Raw genomic sequence first — 27,814 nt, 5'->3', positions numbered from 1 at the left:
CAGAACAAAATATGTTCTGAGTCATGTACTGTAAAATACTAAATTATTTTACTGATAGGTAGAATTATATCAGTAGTTCCAGGTTTTACTTCCTCTTCCACATGTTACATCCTTTATGACTTTGACCAAGTTATTTCTATTTTGATCACAATGTTACTGCATCCTATAATATTTATATTGCATCATAAAACAAAAACTTATATCACTTCTATTAAAGCAAATACTAAAATCACTTAACAATCGTGTAGCGATGGGCAATTGCATCCCGCACACTATATGTGTATTCAACTGCACAACTAAAAAAAAACTACATCCAACAAAACTATCTTGCGATACGATTTTCTATTTCAAAATTTGTACCATTTCATACACATTACAATTTCTTTACAATTAAATGAAAAAGGAAGTAATTGTACAATCAATATTTGAATGTACATAAATACTGTGAGAAACAGTGGGTGATTGCACTTTAAGGGGTCTATGTACTAAGCAGTGATAAGTGACAGAGTGAAAAATGACAAGTCTGTGATAAGTGCCAGCCAATCAGCTTCCAACTGTCATATCACAGGCTGTGTTTGAAAATGACAGTTGGGAGCTGATTGGCTTGCACTTATCACAGACTTATCACTTTTCACTCTGTCACTTATCACTGCTTAGTACATAGATCCCTAAGTATCCCGGTAAAGATTTAATCAACATATACTTTTTGCATAACGGCTATAGTGGGGATTTTTTTTGCAATAACCAAAAACATGTCAGCATTTGTTCAGAAAAACAAATGAATTATTCAGAAAAAGAACATTAATGTACCTGTAGTCCTACTATGTACACCAAAGTTTTGTTGGTGATTGGAAACCAGCCAAATATGTGAGCCAATGGCACTCGTGGCACTGAACAATAAAATGGCACAAACAATGCGAAGACAGGAGCTAAACTGTGGATTAAGAGAGAAGTATGTTAACACCTAACATAAGACTTACAGCAGTACACACACAGAGGAAATAAATAAGCTGCTACATATACCAGAGATTTTCTTTAAATCTGCTTGTTATTTCACCATGAGGGACCCACAAGCTGACTTATTACTTATACCTCTTTTCCACCAAAAACCCAGGTCCGATCAGGGTTTTTGGACATGGTTCCAACCCTGGTCAGACCCATTTACACTGCACCTTTGATCTGGGTTACTCCCAGGTCAGCCCTGTTCACACTGAACTCAGGTCTGCCCTGCTAAACCTGTGAGGTCATAAAAAGTGGGAGGTGAATGCTCCACAACCACCAATCAGCTAATTTTAGGCATGACCCAGGTCAGATAACCCGGGTTGCACCGTTTACACTGCACCATTACCCGGGTCCATCCTGGGTCCAACCGTGGTAGCTACCTGGGTTGGATTGCTGGGTCACTTGACCTGGGTTATTTTTCAGGGACCCTTTTACACTGAGCTGTGACCTGGGTATTTAACAAATCTTTTACTTTATACAGCCTCAACATATTCTGCATACTGTGCTATCAGATTAATTACAATGATTTTTCATGATTCAGGTGACAGACTGCATCAGGTTTTGTATTTCTTTTTGTCTTCAGAACAGATTTTTCTAGCAACACTAATGGAACAGAAGACAATGCTAGACAAAGATGACAAAGATGACTAGCTTTCAAGTAGTAGTTTTTTTGATAGTTTTTCAAGAAAAGAGAAACAGAAAAACCCTACATTTATAAAAATAGGTCATCTGAAGTACCCAAGTAAAAGACAAAGTAAGAAGAGTGGCATATGGACGGTAAGAACAAGTAAACTAATGTAAGTAACAAACTTAGGGCGGGATTCAATTAGCCCTGTTAACTGAATGGGTGGTTATTGATCACTGGCACGTATTCAATCAGCCCTGCTTATCGGGGATATTTTTGGAGGGCTTGTAAAACCGCCCCAAAAAACCCTGTTAACTGTACAGTTATCGGGTGATAACTGACAGTTAACACACAAGTTCGTAAACTTATCACGGATCCTGTGTGTTAACACCCGATAACCCGTGTTAATGCACATGTTTAATGTGAGTTAACAAAGCTATCAGGCGAATGCGGGAGGCTATTTGAATAGCATTGGGCGTTAAAGCCCGAGGCTACCTCCCGTAATTACCTGCGGTAATTTTGCGTTTAATTGATTTCCTCCTTAAATTGGAAGCAAAATTGAAGCATATGAGCCATCCGCTTTGAATTGACCACCTACATGCCTCTGAGACACGTGTGAACACCCAGTTGTCGCACTGACAGTGGTGTAACTAGGGTATTTGGAGCCCAGGGCAAATGTGAAAAGGGAGTACCCCCCCCCTAACATCCCGATATGTGCGCACATAAAAAATGGGCGTGGTCACTTAAAAATGGGGCGTGTTAACATGACACACCCCTTTATTTTCACGCTGAACATTCCTATCCATATGCACCTTAACCCCAGTAGTACCCCTTATACAGTTCCCCCAGTATGCAGTTGTGATCCCTCTTATGCAGGCCCATAGTAGTGCCCCTTATACAGTATCCCCAGTAGTGGTCCCCCTTAAACAGCCCCCAATTAGTTCCCCTTACTCAGTGCCCCCAGTAGTGGTCCCCCCAAATGTAGTGCCCTATGTAGTGTTCCTCCTTATGTAGTGCCCCCAGTAGCAGTCCCCACAATGCAGTGCACCCAGTAGTGGTATCCCCTTATGCAGTGCCCTTTATATAGTGCCCCCAGTAGTAGTCCCCCCCCCTATGCAGTGCCCTTTACATAGTGCCCCCAGCAGTAGTCCCCCCCATGCAGTTTTCCCAGTAGTGCTCCCCCTTATGCAGGCACCCAGTAGTGATCACCCCCTATCTAGTGCCCCCTGTAGTGGTCCCCGCAGTGCCCCTAGCAGTAAGCCCCTTATATAGTGCCCCCAGCAGCAGTCCCCCCTCCCATGCAGTGCCCCCAGTAGTGGTCCCCCTGATGCAGGCCCCCAGTAGTGACCCCCCCTATCCAGTGGTCTCTGTACTGGTCCTTCCTGTTATTGCCCCCAGTTGTGGTCCCCCCAGTGCAGTTGTCCTAGTAGTAGGCCCCTTTTATAATACCCCCAGTAGTAGTTTCCCCCCCCCCAACTAGTGGTCCCAAGTTGAGGTTCCCCCTCCTGATTAGGTGCCCCCTGTAATAGGCCCCCCAGTAGAGGTCCTTCCAATAATGGTGCCCCCAGTAATAGCCCCCCCCAGTAGAGGTCCTCCCAATAATGGTGCCCCCAGTAGTAGCCACCAGCCCCCGTTGTACCCCCACCCCAGTAGAGGTCCCCCCAGTAGTGGCCACCCCCTCCCCCATTGTGCCCCCAGTAGTGCTGACAGGTTTAAAAAAATATATATATAAAAATATACTTACCTGAATCCACGCTGCTGCTCCGGACTGCGACACCGCTCCCGCTGCCGCCGCCACTCCTCCTGGGCTTCCGCGCTCAGCATAATGGGAGAGACGTCATGATGTCACATGACGTCTGTCCCATTACCAACTGCAGGAGCCGGACGGAAGTCCGGCTCTTGCAGTGGGTGCTGCAGCAGTCAATGAGAGTCTATCTGACTTTCATTGGCTGCTGTTTAACACACGCATCGCCGCCAGCGCTGGCGGCGATGCGTGTGTTATGCACAGCCTGAGTCCGCTTCTTGGTGCTATTGGGCAAGCGCTCAGGGGGAGGGAACGGGCTCAGGTGTGCAGCACAGGACCGGCGCTGGAAGCCTAGCGCCGGTCCTGTGTAAATGTGTAGCGCTGACCGCACTCATTGCGGTTGGCGCTACACTGGCTAACTAGGGCGGGCGGGCGGGCCGGTACCGTGGCCGGCGGTGCCCCTCCGCACGCCCTGCCCTAGTTACGCCACTGCGCACTGATACACCCATTTAGCTGCAATTGGAGGTGCATACGACTCTGAATCTAATGTAAGTGATAAAAGTTGCTAATGCTCAGCTATGGAGCATGTGCAGTGCAAAAAAATCTAAATCTCACTATTTGTCACCAAAACAGACTTGTGTGTAACTCTGAATCATGTGCTGCTGGGACAAAGGCAACAATAAAGCACACTGAGATGACTTTCCAGCTACTGATATTACATTTAAGGTGCCTACACACATAGTGATGTGCTCACAATCTGACATTGTGCACGATTTCCCTTTAAAACTCTCCTCGGCAGCTCTGCACACGATTTGGTGTTTGCAGTGTCCAATCTGGGACCCAATGACTCCAGTGCACTGGGTCCCAGATTGGCAGATCTGCCCTACAGCACGGCAGACCTGACGATGCGATGTGCGACCAGTGGGGACGTGCATCGCATCGTGATCATGAGGGGGACTCATGATTTACTCACGATTTGGGCATATTTTACACGATCTGTCGTTCCGATACATCGGAATCGGCCAGATCGTGTAAAATATTGCTATGTATGTAGGCACCTTTAGACTTGGTGGTAAGATCTGGTAATGCCTCATACTTATCATTTATTCATTTAATAACTAGCCACAAAAATGAAGAATAGGGTTCTTAATATAATACTTAAAAGGATTCACTTCGCACAGACAGACGAGCAGCAAGTTACACTTATGATATTCTAACCACAGGAACAGAAATGCTGATTATGACACTAGAAAAGTGTCTTGAAATCAGAGGGAGGGAACTTCTAACGCACTCACTAATAAGAGCACAGAGGAAGAAGAACAGCTCTGTAAGTATGAGAATTACCATTATATTAAAAGGCAATCAGATATAGGTAAAATGTTTTAGGACTGGTAAATAAGCATTATGCTACAGTATCTCCCCAGCTAAGGGATTGCCAGTTGCTTTCATGTATTACTTCTATTGTTGAGCACATTATAGGTCTCTATTTAACAGCAAAAATAAGTAATTCTGCATTCTTAGTAACCGAAAATGTATTATGTTATTTGCCAAGACACCAACATGTATAAGCACCAAATGCTGAAACAATATAGCTCCAGCGTGTGAGCAATTACAACATCTTTGTCACTTTATGATGCAATGTTTCTGTATATCTTTTACTTTATTAGCACCTAAAGACGTGTCATTAAAAGAAAATCTGCAATTTAAGGTATTACATTTCCACAAAATATCATAATATGAGACAAGTAAAGTATGTGACACACACTGACAGAAAATCATATAGCACAGTATTACAGATTAGACATTCAGAAAGGGCTCAGTATGTGTCTGATGGGAGGCACACTTATGTGGTGTGCAGGTATCGCTGTGGGGAGACTCACTGCCTACAAGGCTTGGTGGAGGCTCATGTACTAAAATGAATGAGGTGCTGTAATCTTCATTATTATAAAAGCTGTTGGGCGGCTCAGTGAATACTATGTTATGCACAGCCCCGAGGATCACAATACTGAGAGGAGGTGATGAACTAATGAGAATAGTGCATCACAGCCTAGTGGAGACAAATACATTAATAGAGCTTAGATCTATAAATATGAGAGTATAATCAATACCGTCAGCTATAAATGTTACCTACGTGAGAAATAACATCTGTGTCAGGTTATTTGGGCAAAGATGCCATTTGCCTTTAATCCTTAGTTTGTACAACCTTCCACCTGCAAGTGTTGGTCTTGTATTATATCACATATTAGACATTTAGCAGTCGCATATCTTTTATAGGCAGATTACAAGAGAAAAAATTATTATTTAATACGATTACCTGATATAGTAATATTTCAGTCTTGGCAAAATGTTGTTTGACATTGCAAAATATATGCTTCTAAGTTTTTTTACAGGCTAAAATTATTGAAAGGAATAATTATATTTATACAGATAAAATAGCGCATTTGTCTATATGTACCAAATAACAAACCTCTACTATTAGATGTTATTTAAGAATATAATATAGCGTTCCCGCTAGGCTGTTTTAGCGGGGCGCGGCGCCCTCCCTCTAGCTCCGGCGCCCTGCCTGCCGCCGGAGCTAGAGGAAAGACTAATAATATATAAAACTGCATGCAGAATTACACAATTTCTATTTAGAGTCATATAAATGAATAAAGTATAATTTCAATACAATGATTAACCCAACTCAGTGGAAAACTTTCAATTTTGAACTACCGTATGCATTTCCTGAACAGTAGGTTACTCAAAATGTTGCAGAAAGTGATCTTTGTGACTACAGTATCTGTTATCCGCACCCACTGATAACAGCAAACATTACAGAAATTGGAGATTATAATCTTCAACCGCTGAATTTTCTACTAATCTGCTCAAAAACACATTTATTTATGTATTAACAGTTATTTAGACAGCCTAGCACTGCATATTCCAAAGTGCTTTGCTGAGAATATTTCATGATTAACATCAGTCCCTGCTTCTATGGATCTTACAATGTATTCCTTCTACTACAAACACTAGTGTTAAATTTGACAAAAGCCTTGAGTGTACAAAGAAACCCACAAAAGAACATGGGGAGAACATACAAACGCCACACATCTATAGATACAGCAATGCCAATCACTGCAATATTATTCTGCCTAACACACATACTACCAGTCAAAATCTTTGAAATACCACAGTTTTTAAAGCAGTTTAATGTCTCAGTGCACTCTGATAGCAAAGCATAGACCAATACAAACCACTTGTCTAGTGTGGTCACATCAGATGTGACCTCTCCAGGCTGGTCTTTCCCTGAAATTGTCACATCTGATGTGATCATGTCAGAGGAGCCTATCAGCGGCTGTCAGAAGCTAATCTTCCAGCAGCTGCTGAGCTCAGCCCACCTGTCCAGACCAACCACATCCCTGAGGCGCTACTTGCCAGTTGTGATTCAGTAGGGTCGCCCATCTGTGGCTGCAGGAAGACCGTAATCCTGCAGCTCGAACTGAGGTGGATCAGGGAAGCTGCAGCTTTCCTTCTCTCCCCTGGGTTACAGTCTCTGCTGGGGGGCAGCTGCGATGGCCAGTCCTAATAGGATCACCCATCAGCCTGGGCTGCTGACAGCACTACAGCAGCCCCACTTCCCCCTGTGCTTTCCCCCTCCCAGCCAGCAGTCATGAGGAGGACACTCTGCTGCTGGCTGCTCTTTTTTATTTTTTGAATGAACAAATTATATTAATAATAGCTTTTTAACCGTTATTCAGTACAATTTTATTAACATATCTGCATATTTGTTAATAAAATTATACTGAATCTGGTTTAAATAGCTATTAACATAATCTGATTTAAAAAAATAATAATAATAATAATAATAATTCTGTGGACATTTTTTGAAAAAAATTCAGCCAGTTAAGTGGTTAACACATTTTTATATAAATCTTGGACTCAAATTAATCGCCTTTTGCAGATATAACCGCCGTGGCATTCTTTCTAAAATAGAAATAAAATATTACTCTGGAAGTCTTCCAACACTGATGCAGAAGTTCCGTCAAATGGAGGGGGGGGGCGGCGCTGGCCTGTGGACAGTTCTGTCTGTCAAAATTCTGTGCTGCTGCTGATCTCTTACTCAGATACATTAGATGACTAGGGAGTGGAGGGGGGGAGAGATCGCCACCTGTACAGCCACTACAGTGTCTGTACGGGTGGCTGCCAACAGGAATGGGGGGGGGGTGACAGTCCCTTACTTTGCCTGGGGCGCTTGGACCCCTACATACACCCCTGGGCACGATGTATGTTTTGGGTCATTATTTTGCTGTAATATGAACTCTTGACCAACTAGGTGTAAACCAGAGGGTATTTTCATGGTGCTGTAAAATGGGGATGTAGTCGGCGTGCGGGATACTGACGGTCTAAATACTGGCGCCGAAATCCCAACAGCGTCGGGTTCCTGGCACCGACATCCCGAAGGTAAGTATCACCAGTTCGGGGAAGGTTAGGGTGTGGGGTTAGGGTTAGGCACTGGGGAGGTTATGGTTAGGTTTAAGGTGCGGGGAGGTTAGGTTTAGGCACTAGGGGGCGGAGGTTAAGTTTAGGCACCGGGGAGGAAGTGTTAGGTTTAGGGCGCAGGGAGGGGGAGGTTAGACTTAAGCACTAGGAGGGGAGGTTAGGTTTAGGAACTGGGGAGGGAGTGTTAGGTTTAGGGTGCAGGGAGGGGGAGGTTAGGCTTAGGCACTAGGGGGAAGGTTAAGTTTAGGCATCGGGGAAGGAGGGTTAGGGTGACAGCTAGGGTTAGATTTGCCTGCGGAATCCTGACTGCCAGTAATCTATACCTAACCCGCAATGTGTTGCGGTAGGCCTTTTGGTTCAGGGTGCAAGTCGCCGAATTGGGATCAAGCAAAAAAACTTGAGACCACAACCCTTTCTCCACCATGTTTGGAAATTGGTGTCACATGGATTTAATTATCAAGCAAGCCGCCACTTTCAGTAATGTTTAAGTCTGAAACTTAAAGGATCAATGCTTTTAATAGCAAAACATGTTTTGCTATTAAAAGCATTGTGCTTTTACTTTTTGTACTTAAACACACCGGGAAGCAGCAGCTTGTAAATAAACCCTACAGCTTTCGCCTTCGCAAAGGCGTACAAAAACCCTGCATGATGAACCAAAGAATTAAAATTTTGATTCACTGGTCCATAAGACCTACTTCCAATCTCCATCAGTCCATTGGTGGTGCTTCATGGTACAGGACAGCTGTAAGTTCTTAACCCATTACTTAATAACGTAGAAGGCATTTGTTTTTATATAACACTGAAATTTATATTATTTTTTAGTTTTTGTCAATCTAAGCTTTGTTCTATCACAATGATTTCCAACCTCGGTGCTCAAGGCACAGTAACAGTCCTGATTTTAGTGATATCCATGGTTGAGCACAGATGGTTAATTCAAAATAACTTCAGTACTAATTAAGTTACCTGTGCTCAAGTATGACTATCCCTAAAATCTGGACTGTTAGTGTGCCTTGAGGACCATGGTTGGGAACCCCTGTCCTATCAGTATACCTTTGTACTATTTCAGGTAATTCAATTAAATAATGTGTGTATACAGTATGTATGTGTATATATATATATATATATATATATATATATACACACATACACACATATATATATATATATATATATATACATACACATACATTCACTACGCTGCATAAATGCATAAAGTATGCGGCACTTTGAAGCGGAAACATCTAAGGGTAAAAGCAGCTTAGCCGCAAAGCGATATGCCACACAAGCTCACGCTATGGGACCACGGAATGCAGAAGTGCATAGCGGATAAAAATCCTCAGTTGCAACACGCACTGTCAAGTTCCAAACTGCCTCTGGAAATATCAGCACAAAAGTTGCTAGTCAGCAGATTTATTGTTTGGTTATCTATAAATTGTGAATGCTATACATACAGAGTAAGAACAATGACTCAGTGGTCATGTGACCAGCACTTCCGGATGAAAGCTACGATCGCACGCCTAAATATTTCTCTGTTATCCCTAACTCTAGTCCCTACCCCTAACCATCCCTCTAGTGCCTAACCACAACCTTCTCACTCCCGCATCCTAACCCTAACCTTCCACCTCCCACAGCCTAACCCTAACCTTCCACCTCCCACAGCCTAACCCTAACCTTCCCCCTCCCGCAGCTTAACCCTAACCTCCTACAGCCTAACACTAACCTCCCTTATACCGCAATCTAACACTAACCTTCGTGATACAGCAGCCTAAGCCTAACCATAATGTCTACATTCTGACAATGTCAACATAACTGTCAACCTTTTGCCTGCAAACCGTATTACATTATTACCATACTGATCTAGTATAGCAATAGCAGTGGTAATGTGGACTGAGGAAGATATTTTTTGCTTTTTTATTCTTCTTGTTGTATACCGATATTAACAATAATCCTTATTCTAGCTAAAACAGATGCTCATAATTTACATTATTTTCTGGCAATTATTGCAGATTTTGAAGCCTAAAACAGTTTACAATATGTATAATCTGCAGTGTTTTATTGGCAAATGTTATGACATATCGTTCAGTGTGGGCAACTACAGGATGAGGAACGACTGAACGATTACGATGTCATAATCGTTCCTCAGTCGGCAAGTGGATACGCGGTTTTAGACCCAAGCGCGCGGTGGTGTGAGATCTGGCCTAATTTCCATAGACCACGCTCCTAGATGACGCCATTTTTGGGGCGTGCCCATATGATACTGGTCGAACAACCATAGAGGAGGCCCTGCTTGGAAGGGTGACTCTGCATTAATAGACCCAGTGCCGGCTCTAGGGATGTTCAACCAGTGACAGGGGTGCCACCCCATAGAGGCATAGTCCTCCCAACCATCCCGATTTCAGTGAGACAGTCCCATTTTTCATCTAGGGCCGTGGTCTATGAAGAGTAGGCCATATCCCTTTTCACTGGGTGTTTGGGTCTAAGGGCGCCCGGCCAAACAATATCAGCACAGGGGGCGCTGCTCAATCTAGAGCCGGCCCTGCTTCCAAGGCCCCCATGTCTGCTGTTAGAAGAGCAGAGCAAGGGGCCTCTTTTGCATGGAGATTGCTCAGAATAGAAACACATTGTGCGCAAAGGTTAAAAAGGCATCACCGTGCTATCAAATTTTGCTATACAGCTTGACAAGTACCGCCGCAGGTATAGTGTACATCATTTTGCAGATAGCAAAGGCTTGAATACAGCAAAATGGAATACAATGTATGCTACTTTCAAACCTGTTGGCAATGTGGCATTCACTCATTAGGGCTCAGTGAAGCTACCTTAAGATTGAAAAGCTTCAAGGCAGGCTGAATCTAGCAAATTTTTTGCAAAACAGAAATAATATGCTGGTCATTGTTGGACTACCCAACATACTGGACATAGTTGATATGTACAATATACACTCTCAGAGACTGACAGACAAATCAAAATAACCATTCCATAATGCGTGCACACACTGACATGTCGTATAAAACTATTGTATAAGTTCTAGAGATACCATGAAAAAATAAGTAATGTGCTGCTTGTGGGCAGAACACAGTTAAGTGCACCTAGACACTGTAGGTTCCTGGTTCTGTGTACAGTACTAAGATGTGCTGTCTTTCTGCTGAACTAGAATTTGCATTTCTCACCTCATCTACTGTATGTAAATCAACTGCACTGGAGATCATTTGATATAGTGAACCAAAACCCGTCATGATTTTAATTAAAACATTTGCCATATTCCTGTAGTAGCTGGTGCTACCATCCTACCACTGACAATTGAATAGACCAATTTAACAAAAGTGAGGAGAAAAGGACTGATTTTGTAAGCACCACTAAAATAACACTTTTCTAATTCACTTTATAAACAGTATTTGCCATTAAACGTTAATTCATTCATGTGGACATAAAATTATCTATCGTTTTGAATTGTTTCACCTAATTGCGAAACAGCAAAGTGGTTAGTGAGTAATGCAGTGTGATTAAGGCCTAGATATAGTAAATACATTATCATTGTGCAATGTTCTTTGAAACACAAGCCAAAGGAACTGTGTAAAGGAAGCCATCTTATGGTGAGCTTATTGCTGTATGCTGCTGGGCTCAAGATGAGTATGGGCATTTGCATACAGAGCACACTGTAATCTATGCTCTTTCAAAAGCTAAAAGAACATAAACCAAGCTGTATATAGTCAAAAAGAAATTGGTATTATTGTATAATCACTTATTTCACAAATATTATTCAGCTATGTAATATTTAATTTTAATATATATATTTAAATATGTGTATTTGCCTTGTGTGCTCTTTAATATAATTTTAACATACTCCTAAACAGAAGGAAATATAACTTTCAGAAATGGTTAAGGTAATGCAGATTTTACGATCTATATAAAAAGGTGATTGGGGATATATTTTACCTCAATAACCAGGACAAATTTCAAAACCTTGCTCTCTCACTTAAATGGAGAGCTACAGATGTGTCTACATACATCTATCCTCCGCGCGCTACAAGCCGCGTTACACATAACGTGTGAGCGTCGTGCGACTCAGTAGCGCAGAGTGTCTTTTTGTGGGACTCTTTCCCTTAAAATGTGTCTTAATCGCACAGCAATGTGAATAGGTCGCACAATGCGCTTATGCTGATTAAAATGATATGCGGCATGTGTGTGACTGTGGCTGTATCTGTATGGGAAATACAAAGTTACAGTGTAAGCGGCTGCGACACTGTAATGTAACATTTTGCATGCAGATACAGCCACAGTGTCAAAAACATCATCAGACCATCGATGGCCACCTCTACCTTTTACATACCGCTCTGCCTGCTGAAGGGTGTGTGGTCATGCCGTCTTGGGGGCTTTGCTGCACCCCCACAGCAGCTCAAGTTTAAACTATCTTGCCTCTGAGAACCCCAAAGAAGCTCTTTCAATTTGTGTTACTTCCCATTTATTTCCAACATGACTGGATTTAGACGGGCAGCGTCAATAAAAGGTTTGTTCCGACAGTTATGCTTTCCTGAGAAGGGTAGAAAGCCATGGTCTGGAGAGGCACTTGTATACTATTTCAAAATAGAAGTAGTGATGGATAACTATGATGGGATATAAGATCATGTCAGGTGTGCCTGTATCTTAGAAAAACACATAATTACAACAAAAAGTTAGCTTCTAATCCTTCTATATTTCTGACCATCACATAGCTGTGCCACACCAGATACCGACAACTGAAAAACATATAAAGATAGGAGCACAAAGGTGTCATATGCAGGTGTGAGAACATCACTTTTGTATAGAATAGAAAAGAAAGGGAGAGGGGGGCGGCATTAGGGGAGTCTCCTCTTTCAAATGATGTGGGCATTTATCAGCTGCAGTTTGGTGATCACCTGACAAAATCATTTAGCTCTCCCTTTACACACAAGGGGGTTGCTTCAAAGAGGGGAATGTCTACTTGAAATAAAGTGTCCCCTTAGCACTTACTACAAGACAATGAAACAGTCCACAAAAAAATAAGTTTTCCATAGATGGGGGATCTAAATTATAAATTCATCCCCTCATTTAGTGTGGTAGTTTGTTTAGTTTAAGAAATATTAAGCCTCGTTCTAGACTTTGTACTACCTTGGAAAGGAGGATTAATGCCTCAGCAAGAATTACAAGATAGTGTTAATTAAAAAATCTCATTGCTTTAATTTCTTGAAATATCTTTAAAAAAATATATATTTTTTGCCAATTTGGTTCCATTTTATTTGATTGAGCAAATAAGTAAAAAAGGTTATTTTTTAGCTCTGAAAAAAATAAGACTTCTGGAAAATAAAAATCACTGATATTGACATTAAAATGTAACAAGCACAAATGTCAAGAAGAGTATAGGTGTCTACTGATTAGGCGACCTGAAAGTCTGAACGGCTAGCGTTCAGACCTTCAGGTCGCCATGGTGCAGTGCCCACACTGAATGGCGTTCACTGAACGTCATTAAATCATGAACCCAACCTCCTATCTCTGAGCATGCTGAACCTAACGAGCGTCGTCAGGTTGACGGGCATGTTCAGTAGACAGTCGGGTTCGGCAAGTACCCAGCGTGCAAGCGCATCGCTGGTCCTTGCCGGCTATCCATTACCTGACTTTGTGAACAATGCGACCCAAACATCCTGGTTTCGGTCGGAGTGTTCACAAAGTCGAGTAATGGATAGGCCCCTTTAATGAGAGCTGGCAGATCTAGCAGTACAGTCTGTAACTAAATTTTCAGTTCCTTAAAGGACAGTCTGCTTCTGCATTGTGGTGGCAACTCCCAATTATGTCACAATACTAAGAAAATTCCTCATGGATAGAAGGCCAGGGTTCTTGGTTTAACCACTTAACTGAATTTTTTTCACCGTAAACCACTACAAAATTTACGTTTTTTTAAATTATTTAATTAAGTTGAAAAATAAAAATGCTTGTTTCTTTTTTTTTCTTCAAAAATATTTTTAATTGAAGTCAACAGAAATAATTAAGTACATATACCACAAAAAATATACTATATTCACAGTATCAAGGCAACAGTGAAATGGACAAATAACAGCATGTATTAAAAACAAAAATACAAAATTATCAACAGAAATCAAGTGCAAAAATGACGGTCATCTTGGTCCATTAACACCAACCAATAAACAAGCATATATCTTCAGTTTGTGGCATTGAGACAAATAGGGGTATTCAATATGGAGCGAAAACTCAGTTTTTGCGATGTTTTCACACCTATGACGTCATTATCGCAGGTTTTGGTTTTACACTGTATTCAATTTCAAAGACTTTTTGCAGGTTCGAAAAGTCTTTGAAAAAAAACGGGGATAACTTTTCACCACTGAATAGGTGTCGAAAAAAAGTGCAGAATTGGGGTTTAGGGGTGCAGGCTTAAAAAAAAAATAGCCTGCACCCTTCAGAATGACACCTTGAAACGATCTGTGTCAAAAAAAAATAAAAAAAAAAAATCGGGACACCCCAAAAAAAGCACTTTGAATTTGGGGGCCAAAAAAAAATATGTTGGGGAACAAAGTTAAAAAATAGCGAACTTGACTCTGGGGGGGTCCCCAAGTATGCCCCAGGTGTTTTTTTCATTGCAGCTCCTTGCGGCAGGTGGGTTTTTCACGATTTTTTCAAGTCTCTTTAGCAACTTTAAAATATGCTGACCCCATTTTCAAGTACCTCAAATTTGCTGGGCATAGTTATTTTCCCCCCCAAAAAAATCTAAATGCTCTTCTGCACCACTTTCTTCAAAGTCGCATTTATGCACTTGCAGCGGCTATTAGAAACCCAGACTTCCTTCAGGAGTTAAAAATGGGGTTACCCATAGTGATCCCCCATGTGTAGACATCTTTAGTTTAGTTTTTGTTATCCTGTAAAAAAAATTTGTAAAAATTGACAAAAAAATGACATAAGGTCCTCCACCCAAAAGCCAAACCAGCCCCAGGCTTGCAGCCAGTGGTGGTTTCTAAAAATACGGGGAAAAAAATGTGTAGGGTTCCACCATATTTTAGAAACCAACACCAGGCTGCAGGGACTAGTGCTGGTTTTAAATATAGGGGGCAAAAATTACATAGGGTACCCCCTATATTTAAGACCAGCACCAGACCCAACCGACCGGGGTGTAATGCCACAACCTGGAGACCCAATCACCGGGGCTCCAGGTCCAAAGCATTACACCCCAAGTCGGTCAGCGCAAGCCGGTGTTCTCGGGGGAGTTGGGGACCCCCCAAAAAAGGGTCCCCCCTCTCCCGAGCACCACAGGCTTATGCTGAAGCCTGGGGCTCATCCCCATAACCCTGGAGTGGTGGGTATGGGGGTAATAGGTGGGCCAAATAATGTAACACTATTGTACTTTACAGTGGAACTACAAGTGCCAGCATGCCTGCCATTTTGCACTTGTGGAACTACAAGTGCCAGCAGACATGCGGCACCTGTAATTTCACTGTAAAATAAATAGTTTAAAAAAGACAAAACACACACACCGTGCCCAGTATAAGTTTATTACAGACACCTACCCATTCACACATACTTACCTATACCAGAAGTTTCTGTCCCCTTCTCCAGTAGAGATCCTTAATACTTGGCCCTGCAAGGAAGATTTCATACTCACCTACATCCAGCGCTGGTCTCCGCAGTAATCCATGGGATTTAAAAAAAAAAACGCATTTAGCCGATCCACGCAACACAGCTATCTGTATGTGTGTTGTCACACATACAGATAGCTCCTGAATGCCTGCTATCGGCACTTCATGGGAGGCATTGCAGTCCCGTCAGCCAATCAGTGGCAGCGCTGACTGTAGAGCGCCCGCTGATTGGCTCCGGCAACTGACAGTTCCCATGTGGGCTGACTCACATAGTGATCCCCCATGTCTGGACATCTTTAGGGGGGACCCAGGCATATTTCCCGAAAATTCCCGTTTTTTTCCTTAAATGGGTCAAGGGTCATTTTTTAAAAAACAGGGATAATTTTTCTAAGCACTATAGCAAGTGAAATAAAATGCAGAATAGGGGTTTGGGGGTGTAGGCTTATAAAAAATAGCCTGTAGTTTTGGGAATGTCCCCTTAAAAGGAAATGTTAAAAAAAAATGTCCTAAAAAAAAAAATCGGGACACCCTTAAAAAAAAAAGAAAAAAAATTTGGGTTTAAAAAAAAAAAAATTAGGTTAAAAAAAAAAAAAAAAAAAATTATTTCTGGTGGGGTCCCCAAGTATGGGGCGGGTGTTTTTTTCATTGCGCAAAGTAGCGGCAGGTGCATTTTTGCAGAATTTTTAAAAATTACCTTTAGGGACTTAAAAATATGCTAGTACCCATTTTCATGTACCACAAATTTAATGAGACCACTTAAAAAAATGAAAAAAAAAACCTAAGTGCTCTTCTGCATCACTTCTTCAATGGCGGGGAAAAAAACATGGCTATTTAAAAACCCCGACTTTCTTCTGCAGGCAACAACGGTGGTACCCATAGTGATCCACGAGGTCTGAACATCTTTAGGGGGCTCCTACAATTAATTCCTGAAAATTCAAGTTTTTTTTCGCCGATCCAAGTATCGCCGGGTCCCGTTGTCGACGATTTCAAATTGAATACGGGGATAAGCGGGAGCGCGCGCTAAACTTTTTCGATGGCAAAACCTCCAATGTGCGGCGAAAACCTCGCTGGCAAGGTTAACGTTTCATATTGAATACCCCTCAAAGACTTCACCACTATTTTCTCTTTTTCCAACAAGAGTAGGAGTAACAGAAAAAATAAGGTAGTAACTTCAATAGTAGTGAGAGAAAGGGGGAACAGAAAGGAAAAAAAAAACAGAGAGAAAAGGGAAAGGGGTATAAGATAAGAAGAAGAAATGAGCCATGCACGCACATGCCCAAAGCCACCATTATCTTTAAGTGTAGGTAATTGGGGGTTCTTGTAGAATCATTCTAGTTTCATACCATTGTGTTGATTTAAAGCATTTTGTATCTGCCTTTTAATATCAGAATTTAAAGTATCAATAAAACGTTCCCAGATTGAAAAAAAAAATTTGTTTTCTTTTCCTTATAAAAGGGAGGAATCAATCCAATTAATTTTGAAGATCTAAAATAATTTCTCTTTGAACATGGCTAATGAAGGAGGGGTAGGATGAATCCATTGTTGGAGGGTACATTTTTTAGCTACAGCCGAAATAATCAACAATAGTTTTTTACAACCCTTAGAAACTCTAATTGTTCCCGGGATATATCCCAACACTGCCCATTCCGGCGTCAAAGATAATTAACTAAGTCAGCTAACGAAAACTGTTTCAATTCCAATCCAAAATTACCGTGCCATAGGCAGTGATATAGAGATGCCTCCACATGGGTAAATTTTGGATATGCAGAAGAGGTTGCGATACCGATAAGGTGACAGCTTGGGAGAAAGAATCTGTAGAACATCTTCCTATAGGTAGTAGCAGCAATTGTGCGAAGGGAATATTGAAGAATGCGCAAAATGTTAGCTTCTGTTAGATCTGGAAAGCAGGACTGCCATTTCATAATGCCCATGGTAAATGTTCCCGTAAAGTAAGGAGGTCTTATTATGCGATAAAAAGAGCTATAGCTCGATACGAATAGCTAGCAGACAAGAAAGCAGTAGCCCCCATTATAAAATAACTTCCCACCCCATATAGGCAATAGACCCTCCAGGGGTCATAAATCCTAATAATAATACCACTTCATACCCCATTAGTAGTAAAAAAAAAAAAAAAAAAGACCTATTTTCTAAACCAGCCCACTCTCCTACCCAGGGACAAGTATTTTTTATTATTATTTTACCCTCTCTTCCCTCTACAGCGTCGTATTTCTATATATATGATTCCTCACCCACTGATTCTAGATAGCCCCCCAAACCCCACAGGCATACCCCCCGAGCCCCTCTTTCGCCATAAGCAGAGCGCAGTGGAGCGTGTGTCAGAGGTGACTGATGATCAGTTACCCCTGTTGAAGCTGATCTCTGCACTTGCAGAGATCAGTCAAACTTAGTTCTCCTCCTCGCCCTGTTTTCCCCGACACATGCACGGCATTCTGGAGCACGATTCCCGAAATGATGTCGGCAGTCACTTCCGGGGGGTCCGTGGAATCATCCCTTTAAAGTTTTATCTTTTCTCATTGTTCCTTTGTGCAAACGGATTTGCTCTGGAAAAGCCGGGGGAAGCAGCGTGGTGGCACGGTAGCATGTGATGCTGGCAGTTAACTGGTTATATAGCTAAATCACTTACACCCTGCAATTATTAGTGATGGAAATAGGAGAGCTACTTGAGTGTCTAGTAAATCCTTCAAATCCATCCATAGTTTAAACAGAAGCATATAAAGTCCTAATTTACTAATATGGTGCAGTTAGGACACTGCAGCTAAGGGTTCATTTTAACTACCACCCACTCATCCAGGCTCACCTCACTATGCAGTGTCCGCAGTAATTTAATGTTTGACCAAAGACTTGTCAAAGCACTCATTCTGCAGAGAGGAACCTATGGTGTACTGGATTTCAGAGTGGGTTGGGAGGTATTACCCTATTACAGGCACTTAGGACAAGCTTCTCCAGGTGTGACAATAAAATACAAGTGCAGGAGTAAAACCACTGGCTCTGTTGTGGCACGTCCACTATGATGCGATCAAGGCTCATGCGTACCAAAACCATGCCCCATACCTATTTCAAGGACCCAAATGCTGAGAGGTCTAGAATGCAGTAACATTAGTCACAGGCCTTGAATCCACTAATATACACAATGTATTAATGAAAAGCAATGCTGCAGAGCTGTCATGAGGGCCCTGGAATATAGTGATTGTAAAACTTTGATTTCTTTTTTTTCTGATGAACCCCTTAGCTGCATTGGCAGTGTGTTTTTTGGTCACTGCAAAGAAGTTTCTAAAGATTTTTCATGATATTTCTGTTCACATTCGGAGCCGAAATCTTTGAGCCCGATACATTGATGTGTATACTGTATATATGTATACATACACACTTCTAATATATATTTATAGCTATACACACACACATATACTTTAAAAAAAAAAAAAGTTTTTGTTCTCAGAGGGTTCATTTGGTTTGTACAGTTCAACACAGCTGTCCAATGATTCTTAGTACTTATTGGTCATCTGCTGGTTATCTGTATAAGAATAAGACCTTGAAGTACATCTGCAGCCTTCATTTTTTACATTGCAGACCAACATTGGAGACCATGGCATTTGAAAATGTGCTTGGAGGAAATTAGTAACTATCAGTGCAGGTGCAGGATGCACACACAGGCACGGAGATTCATTGAGTTATCAGACACTGCAATCTGAGGTCGTTGGAAATAATATTAGGTCGTAGATTGAGATTTCCAGCATCAAATCGTGGAACTTTTCCGGTAATATAGTAAGACACATTTGTGTTTTACTTCAAAAATATAAGTTCAGATAAACCCCGGAGGAAGTTTCTTTTAAGGTCGAAACTCGAAACGCGTTGGTTCATTTTAACATTGGAATTTTCGGGTCCATCATTGTGAGCGTGACTGTGGATGTCAATATCAAAATTGACTATGGTCTAAATATATCATCCTTTGTGGAAATAATTAATGTAAGCTGGCTTAACAGTTTTTTCTACTAATTGTTCTTACATAGAATAAATATTTTTAAATATTAATGGTAGCCCTTGGGTGATTTTCTCGTGCGAGGGTCTATTGCAGTACAATCCAAAGGAAAGATCAGATATTCGGAGGGGCACTTTCCCGCTTTCCAATTACCTACAGAGAACTTTGATGTTACCTGTTCCACCTACAGGAAAGGAATCCTATTAATCACATCACCGAACAGGACTAATTTTCCTTGGGACTTTACCTACAAACGAACTAATATTTTTGTATTAAAGTGGTATACACAGTCAGCAGGTTCCCTAATAAGATAAACTATATATTGTTATTTTTTTTTAGTGCCCTTTCTTCCTTCTTTTCTATGTCATTTCAAAGACCCATCTAACAGGGGGTCAATACAGAGGTGCAGCGATATTACATATTGTTTTCTTAAAATGGCGCAAGCTAAGGGCATTTCCGTTATATATATATATATTTTAGAGATGTGCGGGTTTGGTTTTATTCGGTTCTTATCGCCAAATTAGCGCAAGTTCGAATTAATCCCATTGTACAGAATATTCAAAACACGTGAGAGCCAGATAGCCATTTTTGTGATCCGAACATTTCTGAGTAAAACCGAACCGCTCATCTCTAACTATATTTATATATATATATATATATATATATATATATATAAAATCAGATATGATAGAACTAGAATCTTGGCACAAACTATTGAATCCTACGGGGCTGCATCAGAGTGCCATACATTTACACACCATTTGCGCAGGTGACACACAATTTACATATATATATTTTTATGTATTTATACACATACATACACAGTATATATGCATGTCTGGGGTGACGCTCTCTGCTCTGGTGCCTCTAGCATACTCAGCTGATGCATCAAATTGCGGGGATATAGATAAGAGTGTGCTAGAAGCACCAGAGCAAAGAGTGACACCCCAGACAAAAAAAGAGGAAGTGCAGAGGTAATGACAGGTGCAGGGTGCTAGAATGAACATTTTATATATATATATATATATATATATATATATATACACACACACACACACACACATACATATATATATATTATAATGGATTTCATTAGAATGGAAATGAAATAAAGTAACAGTACACTTACCGCACACTTGACTCTTGACAGTGCCGCTGAGGCTGCCTCAAGGGCGCGAGGTGGGCTTCCAGCCAGTTCGCGCCGCAAGCTTGCAGTTGCACTTGTCTCCTGCTTCTCTCCCTAGGTGGCCATGGGACAGAAGAGCCAGCACAGCGGCATGTGTAATGTCGCCACTTCCGCGTCATTCATTTCACTGTACATGCGCTGCTGCCAGCTGCAGCACGCATCAGGTGATGGGGTGGCCGGTATGGGAGTTACCCTGGCCGGCTTCATTGATTGCTAGTGCGCCGCTGGCCAAAGCGGTCAGTATGTAATGCACATTTAGGCACCGCAGCCCCATTTTGTGCCCCTCTCAACATCGGGGCCTGGGACGTGAGTACACTTTGTACCCCCCCTGTCGCCAGGCCTGTTCACATCTGAAGTGTTTCTGCTGCTGTAATACTATGTAGTTACAACAATGGTAAAAACAATTCAGTTCCAAACCATCACACTGTGTTTGTAACGTGAGGCATGCTACCGATCCATCCATAGGTCATTACTTTCTTTGTACTTTTACCTTGCCATCTCTTTAAAGCTTTATCTTTTCTCATTGTTCACTTCTTTCCAGAACTCATTCCATCCCATAGCAACACAGAAGATTGTTGCCCTTATGCCCACAACGAATTTCACATTTTTAACTCATGTTTAAATGACAATGCTGTATTTGTTGCTGCACCCATGCAAGAGATTAACCCAGTGATTCCCAAACTGGATGGCATGGCACCCTGGGGTGCCTCAGGTTGGTGGTCCAGTAACAAATAAAATAATTTTTAGTCAGTGTGATAGGCAATACCAGTGCGAATTACTGCCAATCAAAAAATATGTGGACAAAAAAAAGTGCAGCCTGGTCAATCACCACAAAACTGACCCTAAGGGTGACATATAAACACAATTTACTTCATTTCATTTTTTCTGAATTTCTCAATAAGACATTTTTGGCCCAGGGCTGCCGTGGAAAAAATGATGATATTCTAGAGCGCCGTGATTCGAAAAAGTTTGGGAACCACTGGATCAACTATATCCCCAAATGTATAAACAATGAAAGGTGCAAGGTCACTAGGAAACGACAATTCTGAAATTTCACAGTATCAGATATTATTTTACTATGTGTAACGTGTCCAAATGTTGAAGTTTTATGAGTCACTGCCTAACCAACTTCCTTCCTTAAACTGATTTAAAGAAACTAGCCAGAGAAAGAGAACCTTATACAGAGAGATATTAAATGTTACATTCCTAGTGTTTCATGTAACATGTTTTAATTATTTTAAATTGGAATACTACCTTAAAAAACAATTCTATCAAATTACATCACTTGACAATACTGTATTTTATTTCTGAAGTAGAGGGTCCTTCCCTGAGACCTCCACCATTCCCTCTACTGGAACTGGTCCCAAAACGTACATACAGCTGGGCTGAATATTGATTAAGCTGCATGGCTTTTTGCAGCAGGAAATATCTGACAAGCTGACCAGGGTTGTGGTGTAGTACCATTGCATACCAGTTACTCAGAAATGCCTATGTGAATATTGTTACCTGTTACCTTATCTTCCTGCTTAAATATTGCACCACCTGTATGACAATAAATCTTACTAATTCATCTAATAAAGCAGTTTACTGCAAGTATGATCATACAGGGGAAACCCCAATTGAATCCTGACAGAGAGAGAGCGCTACACAAAAAACATAATGTAAGCAATACAATCAGACTGTCCGCCCCTCTACAAAACTCTCAATATCCACTTCTTTATCAAAGCCTTCAAGCTCTTATCCTAATCCACTGCTCCATGCTCCCTGCTCACAGTCTGCTCCTCCCCTTTAGACTGTAAAAGCTCTCATGAACAGGGTCCTCTTCCTACAACCTAACAGATTATAGGAATTTTCTATTCTTTTGAAAGACAGTGAGGGTTATGAACATGTTAAACTGAATTAAACATACGGTGTTAATTGTATTTGTCAAAAAGGAAGAAAATTACGTTCCTCAAGAGCCATAAAGTATAATTTTTATTGCAAACTACCACAAATAAATCAATAAAAATATAAGAGATAATTAATACACATGACAATACATTCTAAATCCTTAAAGAAAAATGTAACCAGTTTTATTTTTGAAATTCAGATCAATAAGATGATTTGTAAATCCTAACATAACTTGCAAACCATTTATTGTTATTATTTATCTAATGCCTCAAGTTACAACATAAGTTGTTGGACCGTATCCTGTATAATGCAAAAATAATTTACACTTAGGAGGTAATTCAATTGCAGGTGAAGGGTGCGAATTGCGTTACTGCAGAGTTTAAATGCCAGCAACGGCAGTGTGTCTCGCACCATTTGTCCGGCTGGCCAAATGCCTGATTCGCTCAAAAGAGCTCGCTAACCTGTGTGGTAGCGAAAACTTTTGTCTTTTGTGCAAAATCCTGCTGCCGTAAAGCACGGTGGCTGGCATGAAGATTTGGCCGAGCGAACGGATTTGCCATTAATTGAATTGCCCTCTTGTAGTCTATTTAGGTAGAGACCACTGCTATTGTAACATAAAAGCAAATAATCAGAAAATAAATGTAAACATTGTAACTATGTGAAAATTTGATGTGCAATTATGTTTTTCAGGCTGATAAAGCATTATAAATATGGACAACAGTACCAACGACACATGTGATTTATATTTTCACCACAAAACAGCAAGAATTCTGCTGCCGATATTCTACAGCATGATTTTCTTATTTGGACTGCTTGGAAACATCTTGGCTTTGTACGTCATCCACAAAAACAGACGAAAGCTAAACTCCACCACGCTCTACTCCAGAAACCTGGTCATCTCAGACATTTGTTTTGCCATTGTGTCACCTACAAGAATTGTGTATTATGCTATGGGTTTTGATTGGACCTTAGGAGAAGCACTTTGCCGAATTACATCGCTTTTCCTTTACATCAACACTTATGCCGGTGTAAACTTTATGACTTGCTTAAGCATCGACCGTTTCTTTGCAGTTGTACACCCACAAAACAAAATTAGGAGGGTGAAGTTTGCCAAGATCATCTGCATTTTAGTTTGGTTGCTAGTTTTTTTCCAGACATTTCCACTACTTTTACAGGAAATGTCACACAAGGAGCCAGATGGTAAAATAACTTGCATGGAATACCCAAACTTTGAAAAAATTCCACATTTGCCATTCATGCTTCTTGGAGCATGTTTTATAGGATTCTTTCTTCCTCTAGTAATAATACTGTATTGCTACTCTCAAATAAGTATAAAACTATGCCAGACAACAAAAACAAATCCATTATCGGAAAAATCTGGTACCAACAAAAAGGCTACTAACACAATCATTTTAGTTATTGTGACGTTTTTCATTTGTTTCACTCCTTATCACATTGCCCTTACCCAACATATGGTTAGAAAGCTCATTTACAACCCAGGATGCATTGAGATGAAACAACTTCAAATCGCTCTTCACATTACTGTTTGTCTAATGAACCTGAACTGCTGCCTAGATCCACTCATATACTTTTGTGCATGCAAAGGATATAAGAGACAAATTATGAAAATATTAAGGCGGCAGGCTAGCATAAGCTCTTCCAGTGTTACAAGGCCTCAAGCTGATGAAAGCTCACGGGACATGACAGAAAGCCAAACAGGGCAAAGCATGCAACTAAACCAGGAACTCAGGACAAAAAAGGAAGCAAATAAAATAAAACAAAACAGCATATTATGAATGTTACTTAAGAAACAGTGGAAGAGAGTAAGGTTTTTAGATCATGCTACATAATGACTAATGACTCTAGGTTATAACAGTGCTGGAGTTTACATCATTATAAAAGTTTAATCATTATAAAAACAGCCTTGTAATTCATTCTACAAAAGCTGTATCTTCTACTGGGGAACTAAGCTTATGAAGGAATTGCATATCATTTTGTGGTTATTAAACTGATGCCTAGTGCAAAGACAGCAGTGCAGAACTAGCTACTCTTCCGGAATATCCAGTCAACAAGAACATTTTGGGGAGTTCTCCCAGGACAGTAAAACCATCTCTCGTAACCCAATTAGTTTACAAGTTCTGTGGACAGTCCAGGGCCGTGGTACCAGGATTCACTGTAAATCAAGATGACATGGCCCCATACCCTGATGCAAACTGCATCCGCACAGTCACCCCAGTTGACCCAGGATCTTATGGAGAAATTAAAAGTAGGTGAACGTTTCACCTACAAATAGTGGAGGCATCCATACTGCGGTCTGATTCGCCAGTTTGCAGCCCATCAATTTGCTTGTAAACAGTGTAAATAGTCTGTATTATCATGAGTATTAGTTCAAACTAAAAAATGGCTACCTTGTCTGTGTAACAGGCTCATTAACCACATAATTGTGACAGTTAACTTACAAGGTGAGTCAAATTTTCATATTTGTAAATAATTTAAATACAAAAATATACATATGTAAAAGGTTTGCATACTTTGACAGAAGCCAAGATGCTTGATACTGTACATTTGACGCTAAATACAAGCTATTGTTTGACAAGCTGCCAGCAGTGTACTTCTACAGACTTACAAATGGAAATACTGGGCTGTACAGGAAATATATACCCCAGTTTCATCAAAACTGTATTTTGTTATAAGAAGATTTGGTTATGTATAGTTTATTTTTGTATGTTAAAATATTAGCTCTTGCATTAAGGAAATTTACATTTAAGATTTAGAGGTCTTCAAAAGTAAGTAAAATAGTATTCATCTCATTTGGAACTTAGGACAACCACTTATTAGGTAATCCACTCGTAGACAATGGGACTGGTCTCCCCTGGAAACACCCATTACCTGAAACTGGGGGAACAAAGGGCAGAGTAGGACAAGCTTGGTTTTCCTTCAGGTTCAATTCATAGCTAATTGGCTTCATGTTAACAGAGGACGTTCCAGGGGTTGGGCCCTACTCAAATATAAGGAGGGGTTGTGCAAAAAGTAACTATGCCTATAGTAATTGCATATATAGCACTCTATAAACACTATAACAATTTAACAGTTTCGTTTTCTGTAAGTATTCTGATGATTTGACTGACAAAGTAATATCAAACAGAGCTTGGTAAATGTAAAAAAATCTAAATAAAAAAGGAACACCGTGAAATAAAGAATGTGTGTGTAAATATAATGCTAGGTACCATGCAATACTGTAAATATATGTATAAATCTATACAATGTACTGTACTGCTGAAGTCAGAAATATCAAAATATAGTAATTAGTAAATATTTAAAAAAATGCTGTGTATTGTTGATTTAGATCACATTTAGAGCTCGTTCACGCCTATCCACTATTTTATCTGCTAATTAAGGCTTGAAAAGTGCAAAAAAAACCCAACAAGGTTTCTCCACCATTGCAGTCAACAATATTAACGCCATGCGTCAAATTTTATATTAACATGTAATAGCATAAATTACCAGTACAATAGATTGTAAGCGCATTTTTATTTATTTATTATCAGTTATTTATATATACATATTCAGCAGCGCTTTACAGAGGATTTTTGGCTATTCACATTGGTCCCTGAAGCTTACAGTCTATGCGTCTGACTCAGAGATGCACTTGAGCTCTGTTGGTGAAATGCATTTGCAGAACAAGTCCTACGTGATCGCATGCAGTGCCCCCATTATTACATGCTGCAGCCATTTGGGGGCGGGGAGGTAGTGCCGTACATATCGGAATCAGGGCCTATGTTCTCTTCCACATGCACATACACACTACAGTTAATTTTTGTCAGGAGCCAACTAACTTATTAGCATATGGGAGGAATCTCATGGTGGGAATTGAACCCAAAACCTCAGTGCTGTGAGGCAGTAATGCTAACCATTACACCATCCGTGCTGCCCTCAAATCATAAGCACCTAAAGTGTGCATAAGTTTTCATGAATTTGCTTTTAAATGTGACTATTCTTCAGTGTTTTCTTTATCTAAACATATACAGACTCTGGACATCTCTGCAAATGAACATAATGAAGCATGTTTATTTTTCACTTAAGTCTTTTTAAGGGTTGAAAATGGCTTTTTCTTTTTTTTTTTTTAAACCAGTGACTACATAGTTTTGTCTTTAACATCCATTTAGGTTACCGTGGTTAATATTATTGTTTATTTATATTGCGCCTCAGAGTGTCCATGGCACCATACAGGTAAAGTACAGTAGAACACACAAATAAAACAGTATATTCAAAGAGGCCGTACAGGGTAAAAACAACCATTGAGATCTCTTTATCAGCTGAATGCCAGGTACTAACAATAGCAGTCAGTGACCCAGTGCCCTGGGAGAGCAGACAGACAGAATCAGAGCTGCTGATTGACTGAGAGCACACTTGGAACATGGAAACTGCAGGGTAAAAACAAGAGGGTGGGGAGCCATGCCCATGAGAGCTTACAGGCTACGTCAGTAGTTCCCAAACTGGGTGCCATGGCACCCAGGGGTGCTGCAGAGCACTTGCAGGGGTGCCACAGGTTGGTGGCCAAGTACCAAATAAAATAATTTTTAGTCAATGTGATAGGGAAAACCAGCGCTGGTGGCTGGCAATCGAAAAATGTGGACAAAAGGAAGCGCAGCCCTCTCCACCACCACATAAATGAACCTAAGAGTGGCAGGTAAGCACAATTTACTTCATTTAATAATTCTTGCTGAATTTTTCAACAAAAACTTTTGGCCCAGGAATGCCGTGGAAAAAATGCTGATACTTGAGGACACAGTGATTCAAAAAAGTTTGGGACCCACAGCACTAAGCAAATGGTTGGAAACTGAGAGATGAAATAAGAAAATATAAGAAGGTAGGATAGAGGGCAAGAATTAGAATTGTGAGAAAGGCTAATAGGCGTTGATAAATAAGCTGTCTTTTTTAAAGTCGTGGAACGACTGCAGGCTGGTATAGAGTCTCATAGGGTGGGAGTTCCAGAGGAAGTAAACAACATGAGAAACGTCTTAGATGAGGGAGTGGGACACGGTGATTATCATGGCGGAAAGGCGACAGAGCAAAAGAGAGGAGAGAGAGCATGGACTGAAATTAATTACATGGTTTACAATTAACAACTGTTATGAAGCATCTGGAATCTAATTTTATACAGTGCTTATAAGCATGGCAAGTCAACCATATAGATTGAAAATATAAATCATACATAACAGAACTCATGTTTAAAGCACCAATTGTGGCAATACTGTTTTTTTGTTACATTTGATAGTAGAATAGTAGTCATATA

The 27,814-nt window shown here is 40.6% G+C and overlaps 2 protein-coding genes across 8 annotated transcripts in view; one reads left to right on the top strand and one right to left on the bottom strand.

Moving 5' to 3' along the window:
- Nucleotides 1-27,814, bottom strand: part of UBAC2 (UBA domain containing 2) — a 213,135-nt gene that overhangs the window by 74,698 nt on the left and 110,623 nt on the right. For all 7 annotated transcript variants that reach the window (XM_088456568.1, XM_088456554.1, XM_088456545.1 and 4 more), the window contains exon 6: nucleotides 811-934. In XM_088456568.1, the coding sequence (XP_088312694.1) occupies nucleotides 811-934 (124 nt within the window). The remainder of the gene's footprint in view (nucleotides 1-810; nucleotides 935-27,814) is intronic.
- Nucleotides 4,675-25,742, top strand: GPR183 (G protein-coupled receptor 183). Its single transcript, XM_088456529.1, has 2 exons — nucleotides 4,675-4,698; nucleotides 23,209-25,742. The coding sequence occupies exon 2, from the start codon at nucleotides 23,229-23,231 to the stop codon at nucleotides 24,312-24,314; it is 1,086 nt and encodes a 361-aa protein (XP_088312655.1). The 5' UTR covers nucleotides 4,675-4,698; nucleotides 23,209-23,228; the 3' UTR covers nucleotides 24,315-25,742.

This window comes from Taudactylus pleione, unplaced genomic scaffold (assembly GCF_031769625.1).
Source record: "Taudactylus pleione unplaced genomic scaffold, aTauple2 ptg000041l, whole genome shotgun sequence".
NCBI classification, from domain to species: Eukaryota; Metazoa; Chordata; class Amphibia; order Anura; family Myobatrachidae; genus Taudactylus; species Taudactylus pleione.
The sequence above is the reverse complement of the archived record's forward strand: the minus strand, read 5'-3'. Positions and strand labels throughout refer to the sequence as shown.